At 42.8% G+C, this 22,897-nt stretch overlaps 1 protein-coding gene and 2 long non-coding RNA genes across 7 annotated transcripts in view; 1 reads left to right on the top strand and 2 right to left on the bottom strand.

Moving 5' to 3' along the window:
• The window catches only part of LOC135099388 (uncharacterized), a 56,843-nt gene extending 36,029 nt beyond the window's left edge, over window positions 1-20,814 (top strand). For 4 of the 5 annotated variants that reach the window (XM_064001726.1, XM_064001738.1, XM_064001732.1 and 1 more), the window contains 9 exons: window positions 1,816-2,009; window positions 4,866-4,973; window positions 5,907-5,981; window positions 6,558-6,772; window positions 9,003-9,175; window positions 10,299-10,515; window positions 11,483-11,545; window positions 15,951-16,040; window positions 19,733-20,814. In XM_064001726.1, coding sequence (XP_063857796.1) covers window positions 1,847-2,009; window positions 4,866-4,973; window positions 5,907-5,981; window positions 6,558-6,772; window positions 9,003-9,175; window positions 10,299-10,515; window positions 11,483-11,545; window positions 15,951-16,040; window positions 19,733-19,807 — 1,179 coding nt within the window. In that variant the 5' untranslated portion in view covers window positions 1,816-1,846 and the 3' untranslated portion in view covers window positions 19,808-20,814. Of the gene's footprint in view, window positions 1-1,815; window positions 2,010-4,865; window positions 4,974-5,906; window positions 5,982-6,557; window positions 6,773-9,002; window positions 9,176-10,298; window positions 10,516-11,482; window positions 11,546-15,950; window positions 16,041-16,311; window positions 16,448-19,732 lie in introns of those variants that run through there. The other variant, XM_064001744.1, reaches the window with a different exon arrangement.
• On the bottom strand, window positions 15,816-16,399 carry LOC135099418 (uncharacterized). The gene is made up of 2 exons (XR_010267918.1): window positions 16,270-16,399; window positions 15,816-16,031 (listed from the first exon to the last, which is right to left on the bottom strand). It is a non-coding gene; the product is annotated as an uncharacterized LOC135099418 (long non-coding RNA).
• Window positions 20,815-21,868: 1,054 nt separating the features above from the next.
• LOC135099416 (uncharacterized) overlaps window positions 21,869-22,897 on the bottom strand; it is a 31,050-nt gene continuing 30,021 nt past the window's right edge. Inside the window, exon 7 of the long non-coding RNA XR_010267910.1 lies at window positions 21,869-22,318. This is a non-coding gene — a long non-coding RNA (uncharacterized LOC135099416). The remainder of the gene's footprint in view (window positions 22,319-22,897) is intronic.

Below are 22,897 nucleotides of genomic sequence, written 5' to 3'. Positions count from 1 at the left end.
TACGCTGAACTCTACATCGGTTTTTCAACACACAGACTACTCGGTGCTCGTTGTGCCTTGTGCGTCCCGCGTGCCGTCCTTTCCAGTGGCAGAATTATAATTGTTCCAGATTCATTTTTATCCCATTATGAGCATGCCTTTGTCTCTCACGCGTGCCGAGAGAGCAGCGGCCTCGCACTGAGCCTCGCCATAGCATTTCGTGGTATTGTTTTATACTAAACAAATTAAACCTCTCATCCTGAATAATGCCGATCGCTAATGGCGGGAAGTTCAGACATTACAATCTAGTTAGCACGCAATCTAATCCACATAAATTTCCCTGAGGCCTTATCCTTGGAATTTGCTCTTAACTTCTCAAAGCAGAATAAAGCTTTTCTTTACTGTATTTTTCTCGTGATTTACATCCATGCATCGATTCAATAAGAGTTCCATCGCATCTGCGAGTCCCATCTGGCGGTGGAATCAGGGACGCCACATGGTTGAGAGATTCACTAAATACGTGCTTAATGGAAAACTAAGTAGCCGTGATCACCCTAACAGATGACCTTTCCTGGCGACCCAAATACCGAGTCTTGGCTATAGTACCATCACAGGCTGACCAACAGAGAGTGATAGCAAGTTTGGCCACGACCATCACTCACCCTCACGTGGCCTGAGTGACGCAGGAGAGAATGGACTGAGGTGTTTTGGAAATAATATGAAGTTTATTCAAAAGAGGTGCCTCGGTCTAGCATTATGAATTATTATAGCTACAAGATATCCATTCATTTTCGCTAATAGATAAATTGTTCATAAGTTAATGGCGCTCCATGAATGAAGCTTGAGAGGAGTTACCGATAAAGGAGATCTCGGAATAGTTACGGAATGGATGCTGTAATGTCCTTTATGTATGTGTGCGCTTGAGGAATATATTAAATACTCGTATGGAGACCACTAGACGCCCGTATATTGCTATTTCGTCATTTTCCGTGTAGATTGCTGTGGAATAGATGGACTTAGACACACAGACCGACAGACAAGTACAGACAAGACACAAACAAAAACCCACAGAGGCACAAAGAGACGGATAAACAGACAGACACACGGATAGACATATACGTAACGGTCTCACTAATATAGTAAATAGTCATCCAACTTTTACTTTTAATTATGAAAAGTACAATAAAATAGGTGAGCCTGTTTTGTCGTTTTTTTTTTGACATTTATTTTATTTTATTTATTTATTTTTATTTATTTTTTTTTTTTTTGTATAAGAAGGCGGTGGGTGCGTAGGATTGCGTGAGTGTGTGATTAGCTTATTTCATTACTGCCGCTGATTGTCTCTGTGTCGCTGATTGAGATGAACTTTTATGATTTTGCTGTTCTAAAAAAAAAATTGTCAGTTTTTATTTTTTTTTATATATACATTTTCTTTTCTTCCACGCCAAGTTTTTTTTTTTTCTCATGTAGTGTCCAGTGGCGCGGTGTGACAAATCTACCGAAAAATTTCTACATTGGAGCCTCTTCAGAGTCACTCATGTACAGTTGTTGTTTTTTCACCTTAATATAAAAAACAGTGGATGTCTAAGAAAATCATAAAAAAATAGAGAAATAACTAAGAATTGTGCAACTTCATTTATTTAATCATTTTGTTGTGTGTTTTAACAGAGAGAGAGAGAGAGAGAGAGAGAGAGAGAGAGAGAGAGAGAGAGAGAGAGAGAGAGAGAGAGAGAGAGAGAGAGAGAGATACGTACGTCACTAGCCTTACAAGAATCCTTCACATGATTTACTGCTACTGTTTTTCCTACCTTATTTTTTTCTCCCTCTCATGTACAGTTGAAGGAAGGCAGCGACTCAGCACTTCGACATGCATGTGATGGACGACCGCGAGCTGGACGAGGCCAAGGAGAAGGAAGAGACCTCCTCACACCGGGACTTCAGCACCTCGATCCGTCCTTTCATGTGGCTCGGGGCCCTGATAGGAGTGATACCTTGCACTGCCCGGAAACTGCCTGACGGGGAGGCTGAAGGTGAGGTGTGTGTGTGTGTGTGTGTCAGGGGGAGGGTGAATGGCGGATAATAGGAAGTGAAAACAAACCAATACAAAGATTTCACTCCTGATCATTGATTGAGTTGAACTGAGAAGGAAGTTTACAGGTTATTTTTAGGAGGGTTAGAAAGTTTGTCGCCAGAACATATGTAGGAAAACAAAAGGAAAGGATGGCATTACATACTTAGGAAAATTACATAACAGATGGCATATTTTGAAACGTTTGAAGCATTTAATCATCACCTAAATTAAAGTGCATGCTAACTTCAACTTGCAAAATGGTTTGACTTTTAATTATTTATTTATTTTTTTAGGTAAGCCTTTTGAAATAATCATCCATCACCCAAATTTGTTATTAAGGAAATGCAAAAGAAGATTAGACAGATTTATGGATGAGGATGATAGGTGGCAGTAGAAAAGTATGTTTCATTTGGGGACTACCACATGTAGAACTGACGGCCTCTTGCAGCTTCCTTTATTTTCTTTTATATGTTCTTATTGGTCTGTATTGCAACAAAGGTATCTGCTGAATTCCGCAGTGCTCCTGGTGAACTACGTATATTTAAGAAGCGTAAGGGGAAGGATGTCATATAGAAGAAGGGACTAGAGGTGACCTGTGGGTATGTCAGAAACCTAGCAATAGTTTACAGCTGGATATTTGTTAAAGAACATGCTTCTACTCGTAAACTCACGTGTAGTTGTTGAAAAGAGTAGAATAGACGTGCAGAGAAAAATGGTGAAGGTCGAAGGAAGTGGGATGAGAGAGAGAGAGAGAGAGAGAGAGAGAGAGAGAGAGAGAGGAGAGAGAGAGAGAGAGAGAGAGAGAGAGAGAGAGAGAGAGAGAGACGTACATAGACATATATACATACAGACAGACAGACAGACAAACAGATTTATTGGAAAAAAGGACAATAATCATAATGACTAACTCCTAAATTAATCCTTCTTATATTCTAATGCCATTACTCATTCTCATCAGCGCTAAATTACAGCCTTCATGACCTGTCTAGATGACCATTACTTGCTAACTTGTCTAGTAAATGAATGTCCCACTTTTTATCCCCCCTCTCATGTAAGGGAAAATATGCTTGATTAATCGCAGATAAGGTTGGAATACAGTGAGTGTGTTATGGGCATTAATATTCTATAAAGGAGAGGTAATTGGAGTGGTCTGTTAGGGGACTACTCTGTTAAAACCTTGATGTCATTTGCATAATCGTCTGGATCCTGGTAGGCGGTGGAGGGGAGAGAGAGAGAGAGAGAGAGAGAGAGAGAGAGAGAGAGAGAGAGAGAGAGAGAGAGAGAGAGAGAGAGAACACACACACACACACACACACACACACACACACACCGTGTCCACCCCCAGCAGTAAAGAGGCGGTGCATAGAACAGCTGCTAGTTTGACGTTTCGAGATGAATATACGTAGAGTTTTATGCATAAATGATTGTAGAAGGCGTGGAAGGGTGAAGGATAAGGATAACCATAGTGTTTATTTAGGTTTCAAGGAGAGTCTTGATAAATACACGGATGGTAGTGGTAGATAGTAAGCTTTAAATCCCCAAGATTATCGATTTAGTGTGACGAATTGGAAAACAAACGAATATCACATATGAGAATAACATTACTTACGTTCTGCAGTCCGAGAGTAACTGACTGTTGTTCACAGAAACGCACATTTACGGGAGGAATGGAAGCATCCTTTAATATCTATTTAACAGTTTGCGCGGAGATACATGGGTCAGACTATCAAGTAAATAATTCCCCTCCAGTCACAATATGCAAGAAGAAATCACTTCCATGAGTGCTCGATTAACTGTTACAGTTTTCTGTACTGCAAGGTTCCATACCTTAGGATAATGTTTCTTCCACTGAGCTCTTGGCCCCAGTCATGGTACAGACTGTGCTGAAGGTGTATTGAGTGACAAAAAGAATTTTGTATGACACTATGAGGTGTGTTCCCTACTGTACTTCTCCGAAGGGAGACCTAGATATGTCACCAAAGAGGGTTCAGCAGAACACAAGGTGAGGAGACAGGGACAAGCATGTATATGTACAGGATACACTTATATGGCTATATAGTTAGTGGTGGTGGTGGTGGTGGTGGTGGGAGAAGGGACGCGAAGTGGTGGCGGGTCAGGAACAGGCGGCCGCGACTCCATCATCTCCCAGCCGAGCTAATTATACGGCAGCTCTGCCTCTTATATTGTTGGCTTATTCTTATTAGCGTAGAAATTGCTGACTCATTTCGTATGCAGAATTTAATTCGTTCGGGTACTAGTAGGGTTTTTTCCTATATTGAAAGATAATATATATATATATATAGAGAGAGAGAGAGAGAGAGAGAGAGAGAGAGAGAGAGAGAGAGAGAGAGAGAGAGAGAGAGAGAGAGAGAGAGAGAGAGAGAGGGGGGGGGGGGGCGGAGATATTGCAGATTAGTCCAGGCAGCCCCACAAGCTGATGGCATCGTCTCGTCGTCACCGTGATGCAGCCACTGAAGCTTTGCCTCTAATTAGCTGCAGCACACCTGTAAACACTGCGCCAGCCCCACAAGACGCAGTGACTCTGGTGTTCTGGGGCACCACAAGGCGCTTAGCATAAGAAAGTGGAGCCGCGATGTGAATGGACGCAGCAGGAGACTCACCACGTTTAATTTTATGATGCGTGATAGTCTCTTCAATCTCCACCAGTAGTCTACGCGGTGACTTGAGTGCAATCAGCGTCATGACAAAGCGTCCTCCCTGGAACGAACTCGACGTATCAAACTTACGTAGACTTCAGATATTTCCTTGCAAGTTTTTCTCGTCACTTTATTTTTCCTTCTTTCCTCGGCCGCAGGAGGCAAGCCAAGAGTGACCTACAACTTTTCACTGGTCAGTTTTCCGTCCTTCATCACGGTGGTGTGGTGGTTCACTACTGTGCTCTACTTCTTGACGGTGCCCTTCGGTGAGTAGCGAAGAGAGTCTTGTTTTATTTTCCTTTCTTTCCTTGTCTTTTTCATTCTCTTTTTTTTCAGTACACACTACCCAGCTCTTTCAAATTTAAATTAAAATTCATTCATTCAGAGAGAGAGAGAGAGAGAGAGAGAGAGAGAGAGAGAGAGAGAGAGAGAATGTATCAGTACCTGTTTATACTTCAAGCTTAATCGTCAAAGTTATGTTGTTTAGGTGAGCGGAAAAAAAAAGTTCAAACCAACAGCGTAGATATTCTGCCATTAAATTAGGTGGCACGCTTTCCATTTTTCCGCCTCTCTTTATCAGGACGAAATTATTTCCTGGCAGTTATTGTCACGTTGATGGGGTGATGGTGGTGGTGGTGGTGGTAGTGGAGGGAGTGAAGGTCATGTGTCAGGTGGTGAACGAGCCTCACTCAGTACTAGTGGGATAATAACGAGCATGTTTGACTACCTGATGTTACCCTAGCGTTACCAAAGTGCCGTGTCCATATTGACGTTGGCGATGATGGGACGCCACTCAATACTATCCTTAGCTTTTCCTGCTTCGGGTATCTGTGTCACTCGTCAAACTCTCCGGATACTTAAGCCCCTTGATCTTCCCTCCACCGTGCTCATCAGACGAACGAGGTGACGAGGATAAGCAGGCATACGTAGTGAATTTACAGCACTTAAACTTTACCGGAATAACTTAGCTAATTGGTTTAGACAAGATCTGAGGCCAAGCAGCCAACGCCAAAGAGCTTGAGTGGAGAAGGCGATCTTATAGATTTTGCGATAATTTTTCACTCCGTTCTCCCCTTTTTACATGCCTACCACCACCACCACCACCACCACCACCACCGCCAGTATTAACGATGGTCTTGTCTCTTTCGTTGCATTCTTAGACTCTTTTTTAACTACATTTTTCTTTTATTTTCCCTCAGATGATCCGTTCCATGGCAAAGAAACCTACTCCTTCGTCACCATCCTGAATAACATAGTGCCCCTCACCTATACCTGTGAGTACCCAAGCCCCCACGAAGGATCTTAGTCTCTTGTGTATCGATCACCTGTGAGTGGAAGGTGAGGAGCTGCGGCGGTGTTCAAGGAGGCAGGTTTTGGATGCTGAGTGTGGGGGAGGATGGGTGGGTGGAGTTTGTAGGTGTTTATGGGGTAAGTAGTTGGGTATAATGAGATGATTGTTGTTGTTATTGTTGTTATTATTATCATTGTTGTTATTTGTTTTTATTGCTTTCTTCTTATTGCTATGTTTGTAGTACACTATCATTTTTTTTTCATACTACTACTATTGCTGCTACTACTGTTACTAATACCACTTCTAATGCCACTTTTAAATAGATAACTTTATTGTCAATTCGTTGTAGAATACAGACAAATTATTATTATTATTATTTATTTATTTATTTATTTATTTTATTTATTTATTTATTTTTTTTTTTTGGGGGGGTTGGAGCTCCACAATACAATAAATGACAAAAGAAAAGGAAGACTATCACACACACCACCACCACCATCATCACCACCACCATCACCACCATTCACACCACCCCACTCACCCACATCCTCCCCGTCAGGTACCTACGTCCCGGTGTGGCTAATACTATGGAGGGCTGCCCGCCTCACACACCTATTCAACGCCGTGGCCGAGCTGGACGCCGCCTTGCCCTCGCGAAGCCTGAAGACCTGCCTGACCGTGGCGGCGTCCATAGGGGCTTTGGTGCTGTTCGTCACAATGGGTTGCCTCGTTGAAAAGTTTGTGGATGGTGTTGACAATATTCTGCCTCGCTCGGTAGGTGATGGTGGTTGGGGTTCAAGTAGTAGTAGTAGTAGTAGTAGTAGTAGTAGTAGTAGTAGTAGTATCAGTAGTGTTTGTTTCCCTGAGCATTAAGTAAGTTGTTATCAGTGAAGTTTTTTAAGTCAGTCTTGAAAAAAATAAGCTCTGTAGTAAGTGATAAGTAATAGTAGTAGTAGTAATAGTAGAAGCAAAAGTTGTTGTAGTAGCAGTAGTGGTAGCGGTAATAATAGAAAAAGAAGCAACAACAGCAGGAACAGTTATTGTAATCACAGTAGTAGCAGTAGTGCTTTACATTCACTATAGTCCTAAAAAAAAAACTCCCTCATTACTAGCGTTGATGGCAGTAACGGTGGTAATAGTAGTAGCAGCAACAGTAATTAGAGTAATAGCAGCAGCATCAAGGTTATAGTAGTTAAAAGGCACGAGGAGAGAAGAGGAGGGCCGCGGTGTTAGATGAACGAGCGCTATAAAGCCAATAATAACTTTAATGTGGTGTGGGCGTATATAAGCGGTGATGGAGATAACTCTGATGGCGGCAGCGATAACCCGGTGGAGTCCAGCAGGGCCAGGCACCGGCGGTCATTATGCTGCTCCCAGGGGCACACTCCATCACAGCCTCAATTAACAGTTAGCCTCGCTCACCTGTTAGCTCTTACCAAACGAACGGACGCGGGATGGAAAATAAAGAACATGGAGTTATTGTAATCTCTCTCTCTCTCTCTCTCTCTCTCTCTCTCTCTCTCTCTCTCTCTCTCTCTCTCTCTGTACAGCATTAGCGAGAGAGTAGTGGCTTACCTTTTAACCTCCTTTAGCACAACCCTTACCCAGTATTACCTTAAGTACCATTATCTCATTTTTTATCCTGTTTTCTTCCCCCTTCCGATCTTCCCTGACCTCGCCCGTTGCGTCACTTACCCTGGGTTCTCTTGTTTCCATCGCCTTCCTCTCCTCTCGTATTCGTAATCCCTTTCACTATCTTGGTTACCTCGAGTTTTTCTGTTTTTCTGTTTCTGTACTAAGAAAAAGAACTCGCATTATTTTTTCATTATTTTTTCTTTTGTTTCTGTTCTTGACTTACTATTTATACGTGTTCGTGTTTTTGTGTTTGGCTTTTAATTGCTGTAAAGTCATTAAGGAGAAAAACGCTTTTTTTCTTTAATTTCCCTTTTGTTTATTGTTGTTTTATTCATAGATTTGTTCGTGTTTGTGTTTACTTATTTTATTTTATTTTTTTGTGACGTCAGAAGATCTTTGCTATTGTGACGCTAACAGGTAAACAGTCACTCAGTTCTGCTTTTTCCTCCTCCTCCTCCTCCTCTTCACAAAGATGATTCCAAGATTGCGCAATAAGCCGTATGAGGAACGACTGGAAGAACTAAACCTATTTAGTTTAACAAAGCGCAGGATAAGAGGAGACATAATTGAAGTGTTCAAAATTTTCAAAGGATATAGTAACATTGATGCACATAAATATTTTACCATTGATCATTCTAATCTAACAAGAAATAATGGATTCAAGATTATACCCAAACGTTTTAAATTCCACGAGGCCAAACATTTTTTCTTTAATCGTATAGTAAATATATGGAATAAACCTCCTGCCGAAATTGTGAACAGCAATACTACTGAATCATTCGAAAATAAAATAGACAAATATTTAAAAGCAAATCCCCAACAAGCTCTCTTCTTGTCCGAATAATTACTAAATTCACTAATAAACTCTTATTTTGCAGACACCAGTTTTAATATAAATTGTATTAACTTTCAGATAGGCGTATAGAGTTCACCGTAGGGTGAATAGTAGAACTTCCTTTCATCCTTTCCTATGAAAACTCCATTTCAGTTTTTCCATACTGCATGGTACTTTTCCCAACTATTTCCATGCCAGCGCAAGCTGGAGGGAGTGGTGGGTAGGGAGGAGCCTTCTGCTATGCTGTCCTGTCTCTCTTCCCTGTGGCTGGTTAGAAGTAGTTACCAAACAGCCTTGCAAGGACCAAAAGGTCTGTTGCTGTTTGGCTTTCCTTTGTATTCCTTTGTATTCCTCCTCTTCCATCACCTTCATCTCTTCATCTTCGTTCTTTAATCAATCACTACACACACCAGGCAGTCACTCCTCCGTTGCTCTTGTTATTTTCTTCTTCTCCACTTTCTTCCACATCTTCACCCTCTTTCCTTTCACGAACACACCCACCAAACAATCACTCCGCTCTTACTCTATTCCCAGTTCGTCTTGGTTCACGTGAGCTACGCGGGGCCCTCTTACCTGATGCTGATATGGACACTCGCCGTTCACTTGGCCCAGAAGTTCGAGGTGCTGAACGCTCAGGTGGCGGAGGCGGTGAAGTGGAAGGACGCTGCTAAACTCTCGCACCTCAGGCACCTCCACTACCGGCTCAGGTGAGCGAGGAGTGATAGGGAGAAGAGGTAAAGCTTAGGGATTGTTAATGCGTGAGAGACTTGTGATAGGTTAGGTGAAGGTTTGTGAGGTACGAGTAGTAATGAGTGCTGAGAGTAGAGTTAGTTAGCGTCAGATGTGTTTGGAGTCTCGTGGATTTCTTAGAAGTAAAAGAGCTTAGGTTTTGCTATAGCGTGGATTTCGAGCACCAGACAAAACAACTGAGTGTGTGGCATAAAGGATGCTATACTTTCGTTTAAGTGAATGATCTGACGCTTGAACAAAGAGGTCATGATGTTAGATTTGGAGGGGGTAAGAGTTGCCAAGAAACATCTTACAAAATAAACAGAAAACTGAGATATACAAATTTTTTTTTTAATATAGTTTATACCAGATGAGACATTAATGTTATGACAACTATCGTAACAAGTTATTCTTCCAAATTTACTACAAGAAAACAGTAACCCTCGTCACATTTTTTTTACTGCCTTAAATCTCTTAGAGAGTGTAACTTATCACAGAGAGCCTTCTAAAGGTTAATGTACATGCTATTTTTTTTTCCTCCTTGAATACTAGTCAGTTAATTAGTCACTCATTTCGCCATTCTGCTCCTCTTTCTCCTTTCTCCCGCTGCTCTTTGTATTGTTCTTGTTGTTGTTCTTTCCTCCTCCTCCTCCTAAGACTGTTTTTCAATGGAACATTTTTCTTCGTCCTTACTGTCCCTTTGCCTTAACTCAGAATCTGTAGTCACGCAGGCAGCCTCGTTAGATCTAGTGGGGGTGTCTCTCTCTCTCTCTCTCTCTCTCTCTCTCTCTCTCTCTCTCTCTCTCTCTCTCTCTCTCTCTCTCTCTCTCTCTCTCTCTCTCTCTCTCTCTTTTATTCCTTTGTATTCCTCCTTTTCCGACTAGCCTTCTTCCTTATTCCTTTGTATTCTTCCTCTTCCGACTAGCCTTCCTCCTCCTCCTCCCTACTCCCACCTTCCTCCTCCTCCCTACTCCCACCTTCCTCCTCCTCCCTACTCCCATCTTCCTCCTCCTCTTCCTCCTCAGCCTTACCCTCACCTTCATCCTCATCTTCCCCCAACTCCACGAACTCCTCCTCCTCCTTTACCTCCCCAACATGCAGAAGTGTAGTGAAGGAGGTGGACGCGGTGTTCTACCCAATAGCAGCCCCCACCTACATCCGCATGATGGTGATGATGTGCTTGCAGCTCACACTTATCGACACCTACTCCAACATGAACTACTCTAAGCAATACTTTTGGATGTTTACTGTTCTCAATGTGCTCTATGGGTTCAACATTGTGATGGTCCACGCTTTGCCAGACCTGTGCGCGGGGAAGGTATGCAGTGAGTGATGGGTTGGTTGGGTGAGTGAGTGAGTAATGGATTGATTGATTGATTGTTCGATAGGTTGACTGATTGAGTGACTGGTAGATGTGTTGATTGATTGACTGACTGACTGCTTAGATGAAAGATTGATGGAAAGGAATTGATGTCATAAAATAGATTCGTATGACGGTGCATGATAAGTGGTCAAGGATCAGAGAGAGAGAGAGAGAGAGAGAGAGAGAGAGAGAGAGAGAGAGAGAGAGAGAGAGAGAGAGAGAGAGAGAGAGAGAGAGGTTGGTTTTCCCTGATAGAGATGAAACATAAAACATTTCTCCATACAGTATTTATCCCTCTGCTATTATTATTCGTTCCTTCAGATTATGTTACACAAGTCTCTCAGTTACAGTACAAGACAATACACTCCAGTAATTTTTGTCTTGTTTTTATTGTATTTAAAGAGTATCTTACGTTTCTCCTCCTTTCCTCTTCTTCTTCCTCCTCCTCCTCCTCCTGCTCTTTCTCGTCCTCCCCTCTTGTTTTTCTTCCTCCTACTGTTCTTCCTCTTCATATTTTTTTTTTCCTCCTCGTTGTCTTCCTATCCTTCTCTCCTCATTCCTTTTGTTTATCTTTCTCTTCTTCTTCTTCTTCTTCTTCTTCTTCTTCTTCTTCTTCTTCTTCTTCTTCTTCTTCTTCTTCTTCTTCTTCTTCTTCTTCTTCTTCTTCTTCTTCTTCTTCTTCTTCTTCTTCTTCTTCTTCTTCTTCTTCTTCTTCTTCTTCTTCTTCTTCTTCTTCTTCTTCTTCTTCTTCTTCTTCTTCTTCTTCTTCTTCTTCTTCTTCTTCTTCTTCTTCTTCTTCTTCTTCTTCTTCTTCTTCTTCTTCTTCTTCTTCTTCTTCTTTATCCTCCTCTTCCTCCTCTTCCTCCTCCTCCTCCTCCTCCTCCTCCTCCTTCCCCCCCTCCTCCTCCCCCCTCTCCATCAGGCTGCCTCCACGGTCCACCTACTCGAAGATCACGACCAAGAAGACGACGCATTTTCCAGACAGGTAAGATAATTAGACCACGGCGGGGACAGCACAGGTGACACGCACGCCTGGCCTTGACCTGCCTCACCCTGACCTACCCGCACGCCCCCCTCCAATACCAGATCATCCTGCTCCTCCATCCAACACCCACACTCGAATTCTCATTTCATATTTAATTGCTTTTTTCATTTTTTTATGCAAGAGGGGCACTGGCGTAGGTCAACCAAAATGTAGAGGTAAGATATCTGTAGAGGTATTGCCAGGGAAATACTATTGTAATACTGCTGTAGTTTAATAATATAATAAAACTGTACAAATATAAATGAAGACTGCCTGCGACGAAAAAAAAAATATATATATATATATATATACGAGTATATACAAAGAAGAGCCATTAATGTGCTAGTCCCTAAAGGAAAATAGACATAAAAATTATTCAAAATTGGAGGAAAAGTGTCATGAAATCTCCCTCTTGAAAGAATTTGTCATAGGAAGGAGGAAATACACAGATAGGCAGGAAGTTCTAGGGTTTGCCAGTAAAAGGGGTGAAAAACTGCGAATACTAGTTTACTCTTGCATTAGGAAGGTAGACAGAAATAGAGGTGACAGAAAATGGAAAGTCTTCTGTAGCGAGGCATTCGTTTCTTGCACTAGGGTTACCTGTTGTGAGGAGAAAGGCATGTTAACTACTCTTTCCAATTACTAGTACTTTAAATTCTCTCTCTCTCTCTCTCTCTCTCTCTCTCTCTCTCTCTCTCTCTCTCTCTCTCTCCCAGCGGCAGGAAGGCTCCATACCCCGCGCAACTTGGAAATAACGCCGACTTTTATGACAGCTCCGGTTCGCAATGTGGAAATATCAGTTTTCAGAGTGGCCATTGGCAAGCTGCGTTACGGCGGTGCTCATACGTGTGTTATTGTTTTTAAATACCGTTATGCGAGAAGTTGTGTAGAGTTTTATTAAATGTTTTGCGTTGTTATAGTATGTGTGAGACTTTTGTATGTAGTTATTTTAGCTGTAGTTACTGTGTTGATTTTTGGGGGAGGTTTGTATTGTTTGGGGTGTAATGAATATATGAGAGAGAGAGAGAGAGAGAGAGAGAGAGAGAGAGAGAGAGAGAGAGAGAGGAGGTGGAGACGAAAACACACACACATACACATTACCTCAGTCCTCGCGACAAAAGAAGCATCACTCCAACCAGCAGGTAACCGGTAACCAACCCTCGTGATCCTTCCCTAGTTGAAAGTAAGCATGAAGTGATCTGGGCAATTTAGCGAACTCATCAGCGTGACGCCCCCACTACCAGCAAAAGTTGAGGCAGTTTGAAGTGTACTGGCGGAAGCTAAGTTTGCACCTCCTCCTCCTCCTCCTCCTCCTCCTCCTCCTCCTCCTCCTCCTTCCCTACCATTTCCCTGCTTCCTTCGCCATCTAAAATCCCCTGTTCTGTCTCCCTTTTACTTAGCGGGTTCCCCCTCTGTGTCTTATTCTGGTAATATTCCTCTTTACTCTCCCTTTTCTTTATTCTTCTCTTTCTGTGGTTTATATGTTCTTTTTTTTTTCTTTTCTCTTCCTTATCCTCTTCCTCTTTCTATTACTAGATTTATTCTCCTTTTCTCTGTCCATTTCAGCTCCTTCTAACTCGATTCTTTCCTCTCTTCTGTCTCCTGCTTTTCCTCTTCCTCCTCTCTAACTTCTTTCCTCCTTCTTCTTCTTCTCCCTCCTCCTGTTATTTGGTTTATTCCTCTCCTCTTTCTCCCTTTTCACTCTTCATAACATTCCTTTCCTCCTCCCCCTCCTCCTCCTCCTCCTTGCCCCATAATTCCTTCCGAGATACCGTGGCGTTCTCTCTTTACCATCACTTAAAAATATTTTGTCAGGATTATGAACAGCCGTCAAGGAGACGCAACGCGAAAATTGGCGGGATGGATGCAGGAAGCCACCGCCGCAGCAGAGAGAGAGAGAGAGAGAGAGAGAGAGAGAGAGAGAGAGAGCAGACAGACAGGTAGCCTAACTTAACCTAACCAAAACAGGAGAGCAAACAGACCAAGACATAGAAAAGAGACAGACAAACAGAACACAGGCAGACAGACCAGAACAGATCAAGACAGACAAACACACCAAAAACACGTGGCCAGGTAGATAAACATACAGACAGACAAACAGACACAGATTACCTGATCCTAGGCCCAACACCCCCCAACCCTTGCCCTCCCTGCTCCCCACCCTCCCCCCCCACCTCCCCAGTGCAGTGCCAGACCCGGTCCCTTGTAACCCCTGAGATGGGCGCGCCGGGCAGGTGTGTAGCATTCTCCCCGCCCAGACGTCCTCAGAGCCTCGTTAAGGTCCCCACGCACGCTGCCGCCACCGTCGAGAGTCGCTTGTTAATGGCCCGAAATGGCTTGTTACGACGTCAAATTAGATGTTAAATGGAATAATTGAATTTGTGTTAATTTGCGTACGGCTTAGGAGGGGAAGAGGAGGAGGAGGAGGAGGAGGAGGAGGAGGAGGAGGAGGAGGGGAGATGATAGGGTGTGCGACGAGGGAAGGAGAAGGGATTATAAGGTGCGGTAGGAGGAGGAGGAGGAGGAGGAGCGTGATGACAATGGTAATGCTGCAAATTAAATGAGCATATGTGGATGAGTCGTGAATTAGGACACATGAACGTGACGCCACGACAGAATATATAAATGGTGACAGGTACTTAAGATGATGGAGCAGGAAAGGGAGCGGTAATAGAGAAGGACTGGATGGGTGGAAGGGAGAGTGAAATGGTAACGAGAAAAAGTAACGACAAAGATAGAAGAGATGACGGGAAAGAAAACAATGATAACAGAGTAGCGGAAGTAGTAAAGATAACACGAAAAAAAAAGTACCGACGGAGACAGGTTGAGATACAAAAAGGCATATACATTACAGGAAAGGGGCAGTGATGATGAAAGAATAGGAGAAAAGAAGACAGCCAGGAGTACAGACGCAAAGAGACGAAGAATAAAGTGAAATGGGTACAATGAATTACCTTTTTTGGGGGTTAAGGAAGGAAGGAGGGAGGGAAGTGAAAGATGAATAGTCGCAGGGAGACGGGAGGGCACAGAGATGATGATGGTGTTGAAAAAGTGGCAGGATTTATACGGAGAGTCGAGATATGGGTAAGGAAGGAAGGAGGAAGAAAGGTACAGAGCAAATGGGGAATGTGAAAATGATGATAAAAGGCTTGAAAGGGAACGGGGAAAGGGAGCAGGAAATATAAAGGAGGGGAAAGGTGGTGGTGATAATGTTAAAGGGGCTTCTGAAGAAGCGACTAAGGAAAGGCTTCAAATACTGGATAAGGATAGATCGAGGTTACGTTAAGAAGTATTGAGGTGCTATTAAAGGTTTGAAAAGTCGGGAGAAGGAATGTGTGTATTTCTGAGTAGATCATAACTAAGGAAGAACTTATGTAAATGGAATGGATGGAGATGAATGGAAGTTTGAGTCTGAAGTCTTGAGTTGTTGAAAGCTTGAAGACTCGTGCAGGAGAGGAAGGAGTAGTTCTTGACTAGATTACGACTATGGAGCCCCTATTATAAAAAGAATTAATAGGCATGAATAGCATAAGAAGTCTAGACATGCTGGGAGAGACTTGAGGACGTGAGGATGAGGAGAAAGAACAACATTTCCGACTAAACCAAGACTAAGGAAGTTCTGCTACGAAAGATATTTACAGATATGAATATACTTTTAGCGTAAGAAGTCTAAACGTGCTAGGAGAGGCTTGAGGACCTGAATAAGAGGAGCCGGCGGCGAGAAAAGTTAGATTTAAGGCAAAGAACGGGGAGCGCCAGACACGGGAAAGAGCGCGGAGGGAAAATTATGGCAGGGAAGGAAAAGAGGCCGTTTGCTTACGCGGCTGTTTTAAAAGTTGGTAGAGGACGTGCGTAAATCACGGACGCCGCCATAAATAATGCTTAGGATATAATGTATGTGGGCAAGAGTGTCCGCGTTACTGCCCCCGCCCCTTAGTGCTGCCGCCGCCTGTCACCCGCGGCCTCTTCCTTTCTTCTCTAACGCTCGTCTTTCTTTCTCTCATAAATATATTTCTACTCAGCGGTTGTGTTCTCTGTTTTTACTTTAGTCGACTAGTTTTTTTTTTTTTTTATTTATGCATCTGTATTTCTATATAAATTTTAATTTATTTGTTCATTCATTCATTCATTATTATTTTTTTATTTATATTTTCTTATTAAATATGTGCGTGTCTCCCTTTCCCTTCTTGTTTGATTTCACTGGTGTTTTGGGTTTAACGTTATCAGAGACTTTGTAGCTTAACAATTTATTTTTACTGAAGATTTCAAAGAGACCAGTGAACAATAAGTAAAGCTCTTAAAATACACGACTCCGTTTGTGAACCTGAAATTCTCCGTTTCTCTGTCACCGACCCCTTCCCGGCAGGTGAGCGGGTGGAGAGTAGAGCTGGCCTCGACGCACGTCTGCCTCACAGCGTCAGGCCTCGTGGAACTCAACATGCCGGGGCTGTGGACGGTGAGACTCCTAAACATTCTCTCTCTCTCTCTCTCTCTCTCTCCTCTCTCTCTCTCTCTCTCTCTCTCTCTCTCTCTCTCTCTCTCTCTCTCTCTCTCTCTCTCTCTCATTGTGATTCAGTCCCTCCGTCTACAGAGAGAGACTGGGTAATTAACAAAAAGGCACAAGTGATGACCTGTTAGGCTTATAGATGCTCTTACTGATGCAAGGGAGAACGAGGACCCCCCACCTACTATGTGGCGACAACAGCCACCCCTCTCTCAATTGCCAGGACCTGGGAAGACACGTGTGCTTCATTGGACCGCTGGAGGCCGCGGTGATCTATGAAGCCCAGACCTATTAGACATGCGGCAGCAAAAGCAGACCCCACCACTAATACAACTACCGCTGCTGCCACCGCCACCACCATCGCCGCCGCAGCATTAGCAGACACGGACTCTGGAAGGAGGCACACAAGAATAACTCAAAGTCCGAGCCCAGCAACTAGAGACCCATCTCGCTGTTCTCCATGGTGGGCAAGTTGCTGGAGCAGGTAGTGGCAGGTGTCATCTGTCATCACCTGAGTGAGCACCGCCTCCTCTCAGACAGGCAGTTCAGCTTTCGGCCTGGCCGCTCAACAGTGGACCACCTCATCCTCCTCTCCCAAGGCTGGCAGGATGCCCTGGAAGAAGGCCTGGATACTCTTGTGGTAGCCTTTGATAGGATCTGGCATGCAGGGCTTGTAAAAAAAAGCTTTGCAACAAGGGTATCCAGGGCAACCTCCTTGCACTACTCGAGGACTACCTCCAGGGGAGAATCCTCCAGGTAGTCATCAATGGACAGGCATCCCAGCTGTCACCTATACAGGTCTCAGTTCCACAGTGTTGGGCCCGATCCTGTGGAACATATACATCAATGACCTCCTGCGGCCAGTACTGACTCTGCTTTCATACGCTGATAACTGCAGTCTCTCCCGCTCCTACTGCCACTCCAAAAGTAAGCGAGCCATCAGAGAGCTGAACAGGCAGCTCAGGCTGGTGACGGGGTGGGAAGAGACGTGGCAAGTCGGCTTCACTTCAGAGAAGACGCAGGCCATGGTCATTTCATGGTCCCCAGCTGCCTCCCCGGCCGTCTCAGGCTGTCTGAGTTTTGGAGGCCAGACACAGAACACATCAAGTTGCTGGGAGTGACTGTGGACTGTGGCCGGCGCTTTGATAGCCATGTTGCTGCTGTTGCCCACCAGGCCTCCCAGCGGGTCTCTGTGCTGCATCAGATGGCGGGAAACCTCAACTCCATGGCATCCTTACACTCTACAAGGCTCAGATACAGACTTGTATGGAGTACAGTGTCTTGTCCTGGATGTCGAGTGCCCCCACCCACTTGCAGAGACTGAACGCTGTGCAACGACACTCCCTGCGCTTGGTGGGGATGGACGGACAGTATCAGCAGCAGCAGGAGGAGCAGACCTGAGTCACGTCACTAGAGCATTGGCAGGACGTGTCGGTACTGTTGGTCCAGCACAAGGCCCGGGTTATGGAGGTCCCTCATCTCAGCTCACTAAGGCTCCCACCACGAGCTGTCCAGAGGGAGTCCAGGACCACCACCTCCAGTGACATGCTGGTGTAGGTGCCTCAATCTTACTCAAGGCAGCACCAGTGCTCTTACGCAGCCAGAACCTCCAGACTGTGAAACGTGTTTACAGCAGCCACGAGTGATACACAGAAAATGACACTCAGCAAGTCAAAGTGGATGCCCACAGGTGGCAAAAAACACAAACTCCCACACCAGTGGTGTGTGTTAATCATATGTATATAGTCGGATAAGTTTGCTTTTTTGTATATATATTTTCTTATTTATATTTTAAGATTACTCTTATATATTTTCTTATTTATATTTTAAGAGAGAGAGAGAGAGATGCAAACAGTTATAGACAGAGAAAATTAATTGTGTCTGTCTCAGCCAGTGAGTGAAATTACATCTTCATGAAGTTTGATTTTACTGCTGTGACATGTTCAGTGTGGATTTAGTTAGTGCTACTGTCTAAATTTTAACGTGCCACAAGACCCAGGTTCATCATTTAGTTGAAAATAAACATAATGCAAGAGAAATACAACAGCAGCACAGTCACACGATCTTTACAGAAACCCACGTCAGCAATGTAACAAATCTCTGTCTGTATCATACACTCTCTCCGTGAAGGTATATGGAGTTAATTTTTTTTGCCCTTTTTAGACACAAGAATCGCTAAGCTTTCTTCACCTCAAGCAAAATTAAGTGATGGCTGCTTGTTATACAAAAAATGACTGGAAATACATTTATTACATGTATGTAAAAAATCTAACTACGAAATCTGTACATCAGTAGAGACCCTCTGTAGATGAATGCTGGCTGACGACAATAATAGTGTACACATTTAAGATATAATAATAATGGTTGCTATTAAAATCCTAATATACTGACTGTACAAATAATGCAGTGCTCCATGATTTTATGAGTGCCCAAAAAATCATCAATTTTTTGGTTTATAAAATCCTTACAGGTAGGTACCTCATTTGACTTGAGTAAAGCAAATGTTGCTAATACAAATTTTCCCATCAGCGATCCAGTGACCTCGGCAGAACTTCTGATGCACTACTTGGCAAAGTTAATTACATTAATTATGCTGTGATGAATGTTTTTACACGTTATATAATGGTAATCTGCAACGTGTCTTTTGCCGAACATAAGCAAATTGCATACTGAGCATGTAAAAGCAAGTAAAAGGTCTTCCAATTGATGTTTTCATTTTAGATAATTGTCTAGACAGATTCATTTACGAAATCATGAAACACAGCACTACCATGCCTTATCTCAGGCATCCAGCAGCAAGCCTCTGCCTCTTGCCTACAAAATCTATGATTCTGTTAGTCATCAATCTTCTACAGAGGGCTTTGTTTTAATTCTTATTTTATGGTGAAATTTCTCAGGCAGCAACTTTTAAAACCATTTAAATTAGGGATATTCTTGTGTCTCAAGAAAAGCAAATGAAATTTACGTCAATATACTTTCAACAATGATGTGTGTGACTTGTCATTGTACTCCCTTGTATTATGTTTAGCTCTACTACTTCTTGATCCTGTAACAACTGATTGGCACAAACTCGTGACATAAAATACCCACTGACAACTACAATATAGTGCATGACTAAAATTAAGTTGGTCATGTGAAGACAAAGCACCACCACCTGCTGGGAGGACACATTGCCAGGGGTGGACTTAATCATGAGTAACAGCTCCTTCCTGGTAATAGATCTTCTGGTGTGGAGGATTGGAGATGTGGTCCACGTGGCTTTTTGATGAACAGTGCCAGCAGTGTGATGAACGTGATCCTGTTTCTCCTGTTGTTGTGGGCCATGTGTTGTCTCCTGTTGTTGTGGGCCATGTGTTGCTGTGCTTTCCTGTGCTCCTGTGATGCTGACATTTGTCCACCCAACTTGGCATGTCTCTCTTTCTTGCACAACTTGTAAATATAGATCAGTGGTGAATTATAGTATATACCTCATTTAAATTAATGAAAGTAGGAGAAATATAGTAGTAACAGTAATTTTTCTCTCTCTCCAGCTCCCTCCAGCTCCACAATATGTTTACAAGACACAGCTGTTCATCACAGCCCCTCACACATACCACTAGCAAAATACATGTGTAAGATGACTAATGCTGCACTTTTCTCCACAGGATGCACAGTTCATGATCACAATCTATGTTGTCCTCATCCAGTTCACCAGGGACAGTGCAATCTCTGATAATTGAAACCCACAATGAGTGACCAAACTCCTTTGCTGCTATCCATGCTTCTGAGCATCTCCAAGCATCTACAGTGAGGTCTCCACATACCTCTTCTACCTCCTACAGAAACTATTATCCTTGGTCTCTCATTACTTGATATGAAAATTGTCTACATACTTTTTATCCTGTCAAAGCTTGTCTACATACTTTTTATCCTGTGAAAGCTTACCTATGACCAAACTAGATAAATTAACAATGTAACAGGAAAAACATAATTTATATGTCACTATGAAATTCATCACCAACATTATCACTGCCACAGCTAACCTAACATTCCACCACCACCACCACCACCTCAAAGACTCTCCTCCCCCAGCACCACCCCATGACCCTCCCCACAAGAACTCAGTGAAGACAGATTGTGTGCTGCACAATGACTACTAGTACAACAATGAATGTGTACTGCTGCTGCCTACATACTATCATGCAAAATGTTTGGCTACACACACACACACACACACACACACACACACACATGAAATACTGCAATATGCACAGGTGCAAGACTTAAATGAACACTTTTTTTTTTTTTTTGTTGCTAAATAAATACTTCACAAAAAAATATCACTTCAAACACATTACTGTTTTAATTCACCATTACCTTCATCATTAATGAATGTTTTTACATATATATTATCAGATCTAAGTGGCCATCAAGCATTAACTCTTACAGTATAACATTTCCATTCATGAATACTGAAGTTGATTCTCTTTCACTAAAACTGGTAAGTATTTTTTTGTACATACTGTATTGTTTATTAATGAATACATATTTGTATATATATTACATGTTGCTACATATTTATAGCAACATGTAATGAAAGTTTCTCCATGCCTTCCATCTTATACATTTGTCATCTGAAACCTATCCAGAGGATTTTTGTTTAACAAAAACAATCTCTCTCTCTCTCTCTCTCTCTCTCTCTCTCTCTCTCTCTCTCTCTCTCTCTCTCTCTCTCTCTCTCTCTCTCTCTCTCTCCTCTCTCTCTCTCTCTCTCTCATTCCAGCCCAGAACCTGCATCATCCAACTAATTCAGTATACACAAAATTTGTTTGATTTGAACTAATTTCACTTATTTTTTTAACAGATTATGATTAATCTAATCTCAACTCAAGTTAAGTTTATAAATTTACTGTCTACATATCTTTTGGATCCAATTTCCATTAAAATAATCCGGATATTATAATTATCATTATTGTTATTACAGACACACACACACACCTAATGCATATAACAACAACAAACTACCAGTATCACCACCACCACCACCTACTGCTACTAAAACAAACGCAATACATATTTTCAATGCTACTTTTCCACCACCATCATCACCACCACCAATATCCCCACAATCACCCTATCACACTAACTCTTGTTTATACTCACTTGCACCTTCGCACATAAAACCAGCACTCTGTTCCTCCTCACTCCTTTCCCTTCTTCCCTCCCCTCACTCTTCCACATCCCCACCATCTCCTCCCATCCACCCTGTACCACCATCACCACCACTTCTTCCCACGTCTTGCAATCCATTCCTATCTCTACACGAATAATTATATGTTCGTCTGTGCTTCTCAAAGGCGCTTCGATTCCCTTTAATGGGACTGAAAGGCGGGGAATATTTCTTTCCTCCCTCCTGAATATTTAGCCGGGCGCGTTGATAGCGTTCAATTCCACGCCTAACAGATGTCTCCGTTTGAATGAAGGTATTACGGAACACACGGCTGCTTCAGGGGAACGGTGAGAGAAGGAAGCAGACAAAGAAGGCAGTATAGAGAGAGAGAGAGAGAGAGAGAGAGAGAGAGAGAGAGAGAGAGAGAGAGAGAGAGAGAATGTTGTCCATGAGTCATCTTTGGGTTAATTTCCTCTGAGACCGAGAGAGAGAGAGAGAGAGAGAGAGAGAGAGAGAGAGAGAGAGAGAGAGAGAGAGAGAGCGAGTGTGAGTGTGTAGATTCCTTTCAGGTCTTCCTTCTCTCCCGCGTCTCATTCATCTCCTCTCCAATCTTCATTATAATCCGTACCTTTTGTATCTCTCTCTCTCTCTCTCTCTCTCTCTCTCTCTCTCTCTCTCTCTCTCTCTCTCTCTCTCTCTCTCTCTCTCTCTCTCCCTAATACACTCTTTCATGTCTCTATTCTAATATCCTTCCATTATTCGTACCGCTGCTGCTTTTATGAGAGCTGTTAATCTACATGACAAATTCTTCTCGCTACCTTCATTAATATTCTCTTTTTCTCAATTCTTCACATCCTCACTATGAATGAACCCAACAGCACGATTATTCTTCTACTGGTACTGATGTGTCTTGCCTCGTAGCACCTTGATCTCCACCCTTTACCTGTATTACTAATGTTAACTTTCTCGTTACTTAGCTGCGATTGTCAGTAAATGATCCCTCAGTTCCTCAGTCTGCTTGCTTCCCAGAGACGCCGTTGGGACTTGGAGTGGTCTGTGGAGTGATGACATCTCTGGCAGTCTGTCGATGATAAGAGTGGGTAATTCATACACGGAGTGACTTCTGGTACATAATATTGCATAACGTAATTCTCTAAAATACTCAGAGACGATAAGAGTGATTAATTCATGCATAAGGCGATTAACAATACCGTAAAACTAAACATGACAACACATTATAAAGCATCCAGGAGCAATATATGAACTGAAAACGTAAAATACAAAGGATATATGTATTCAATTCAGCACCCATTGCTTTTATAGATCAAGTATACACCACGCAGCGCCATACGATCTCCCTGCAGCGCCAACATGCAGCAAATCCAGCAATTCATCAAACGAGCAATTCCACTGATGAGCTTCCACTTGTCTGGTATTTTCATGTTTCACAGAAAAAAAAAAAAAATTCACCGGTACATCAGTGAGGAGCACAAGTTTCCACACACACACACACACACACACACAAAGAGAAGTAATAAAATAAACAAATAAATAAATACACAAAGTAGCCCTAAAAAATAAATGGTATACCCAGCCAGCCACATAACCACCCAAAACATCCATACACACACACAGACAACCTCAGTACAACCACACTACC

Source organism: Scylla paramamosain, chromosome 4 (genome assembly GCF_035594125.1).
Source record: "Scylla paramamosain isolate STU-SP2022 chromosome 4, ASM3559412v1, whole genome shotgun sequence".
Taxonomy (NCBI): Eukaryota; Metazoa; Arthropoda; class Malacostraca; order Decapoda; family Portunidae; genus Scylla; species Scylla paramamosain.
The sequence above is the reverse complement of the archived record's forward strand: the minus strand, read 5'-3'. Positions and strand labels throughout refer to the sequence as shown.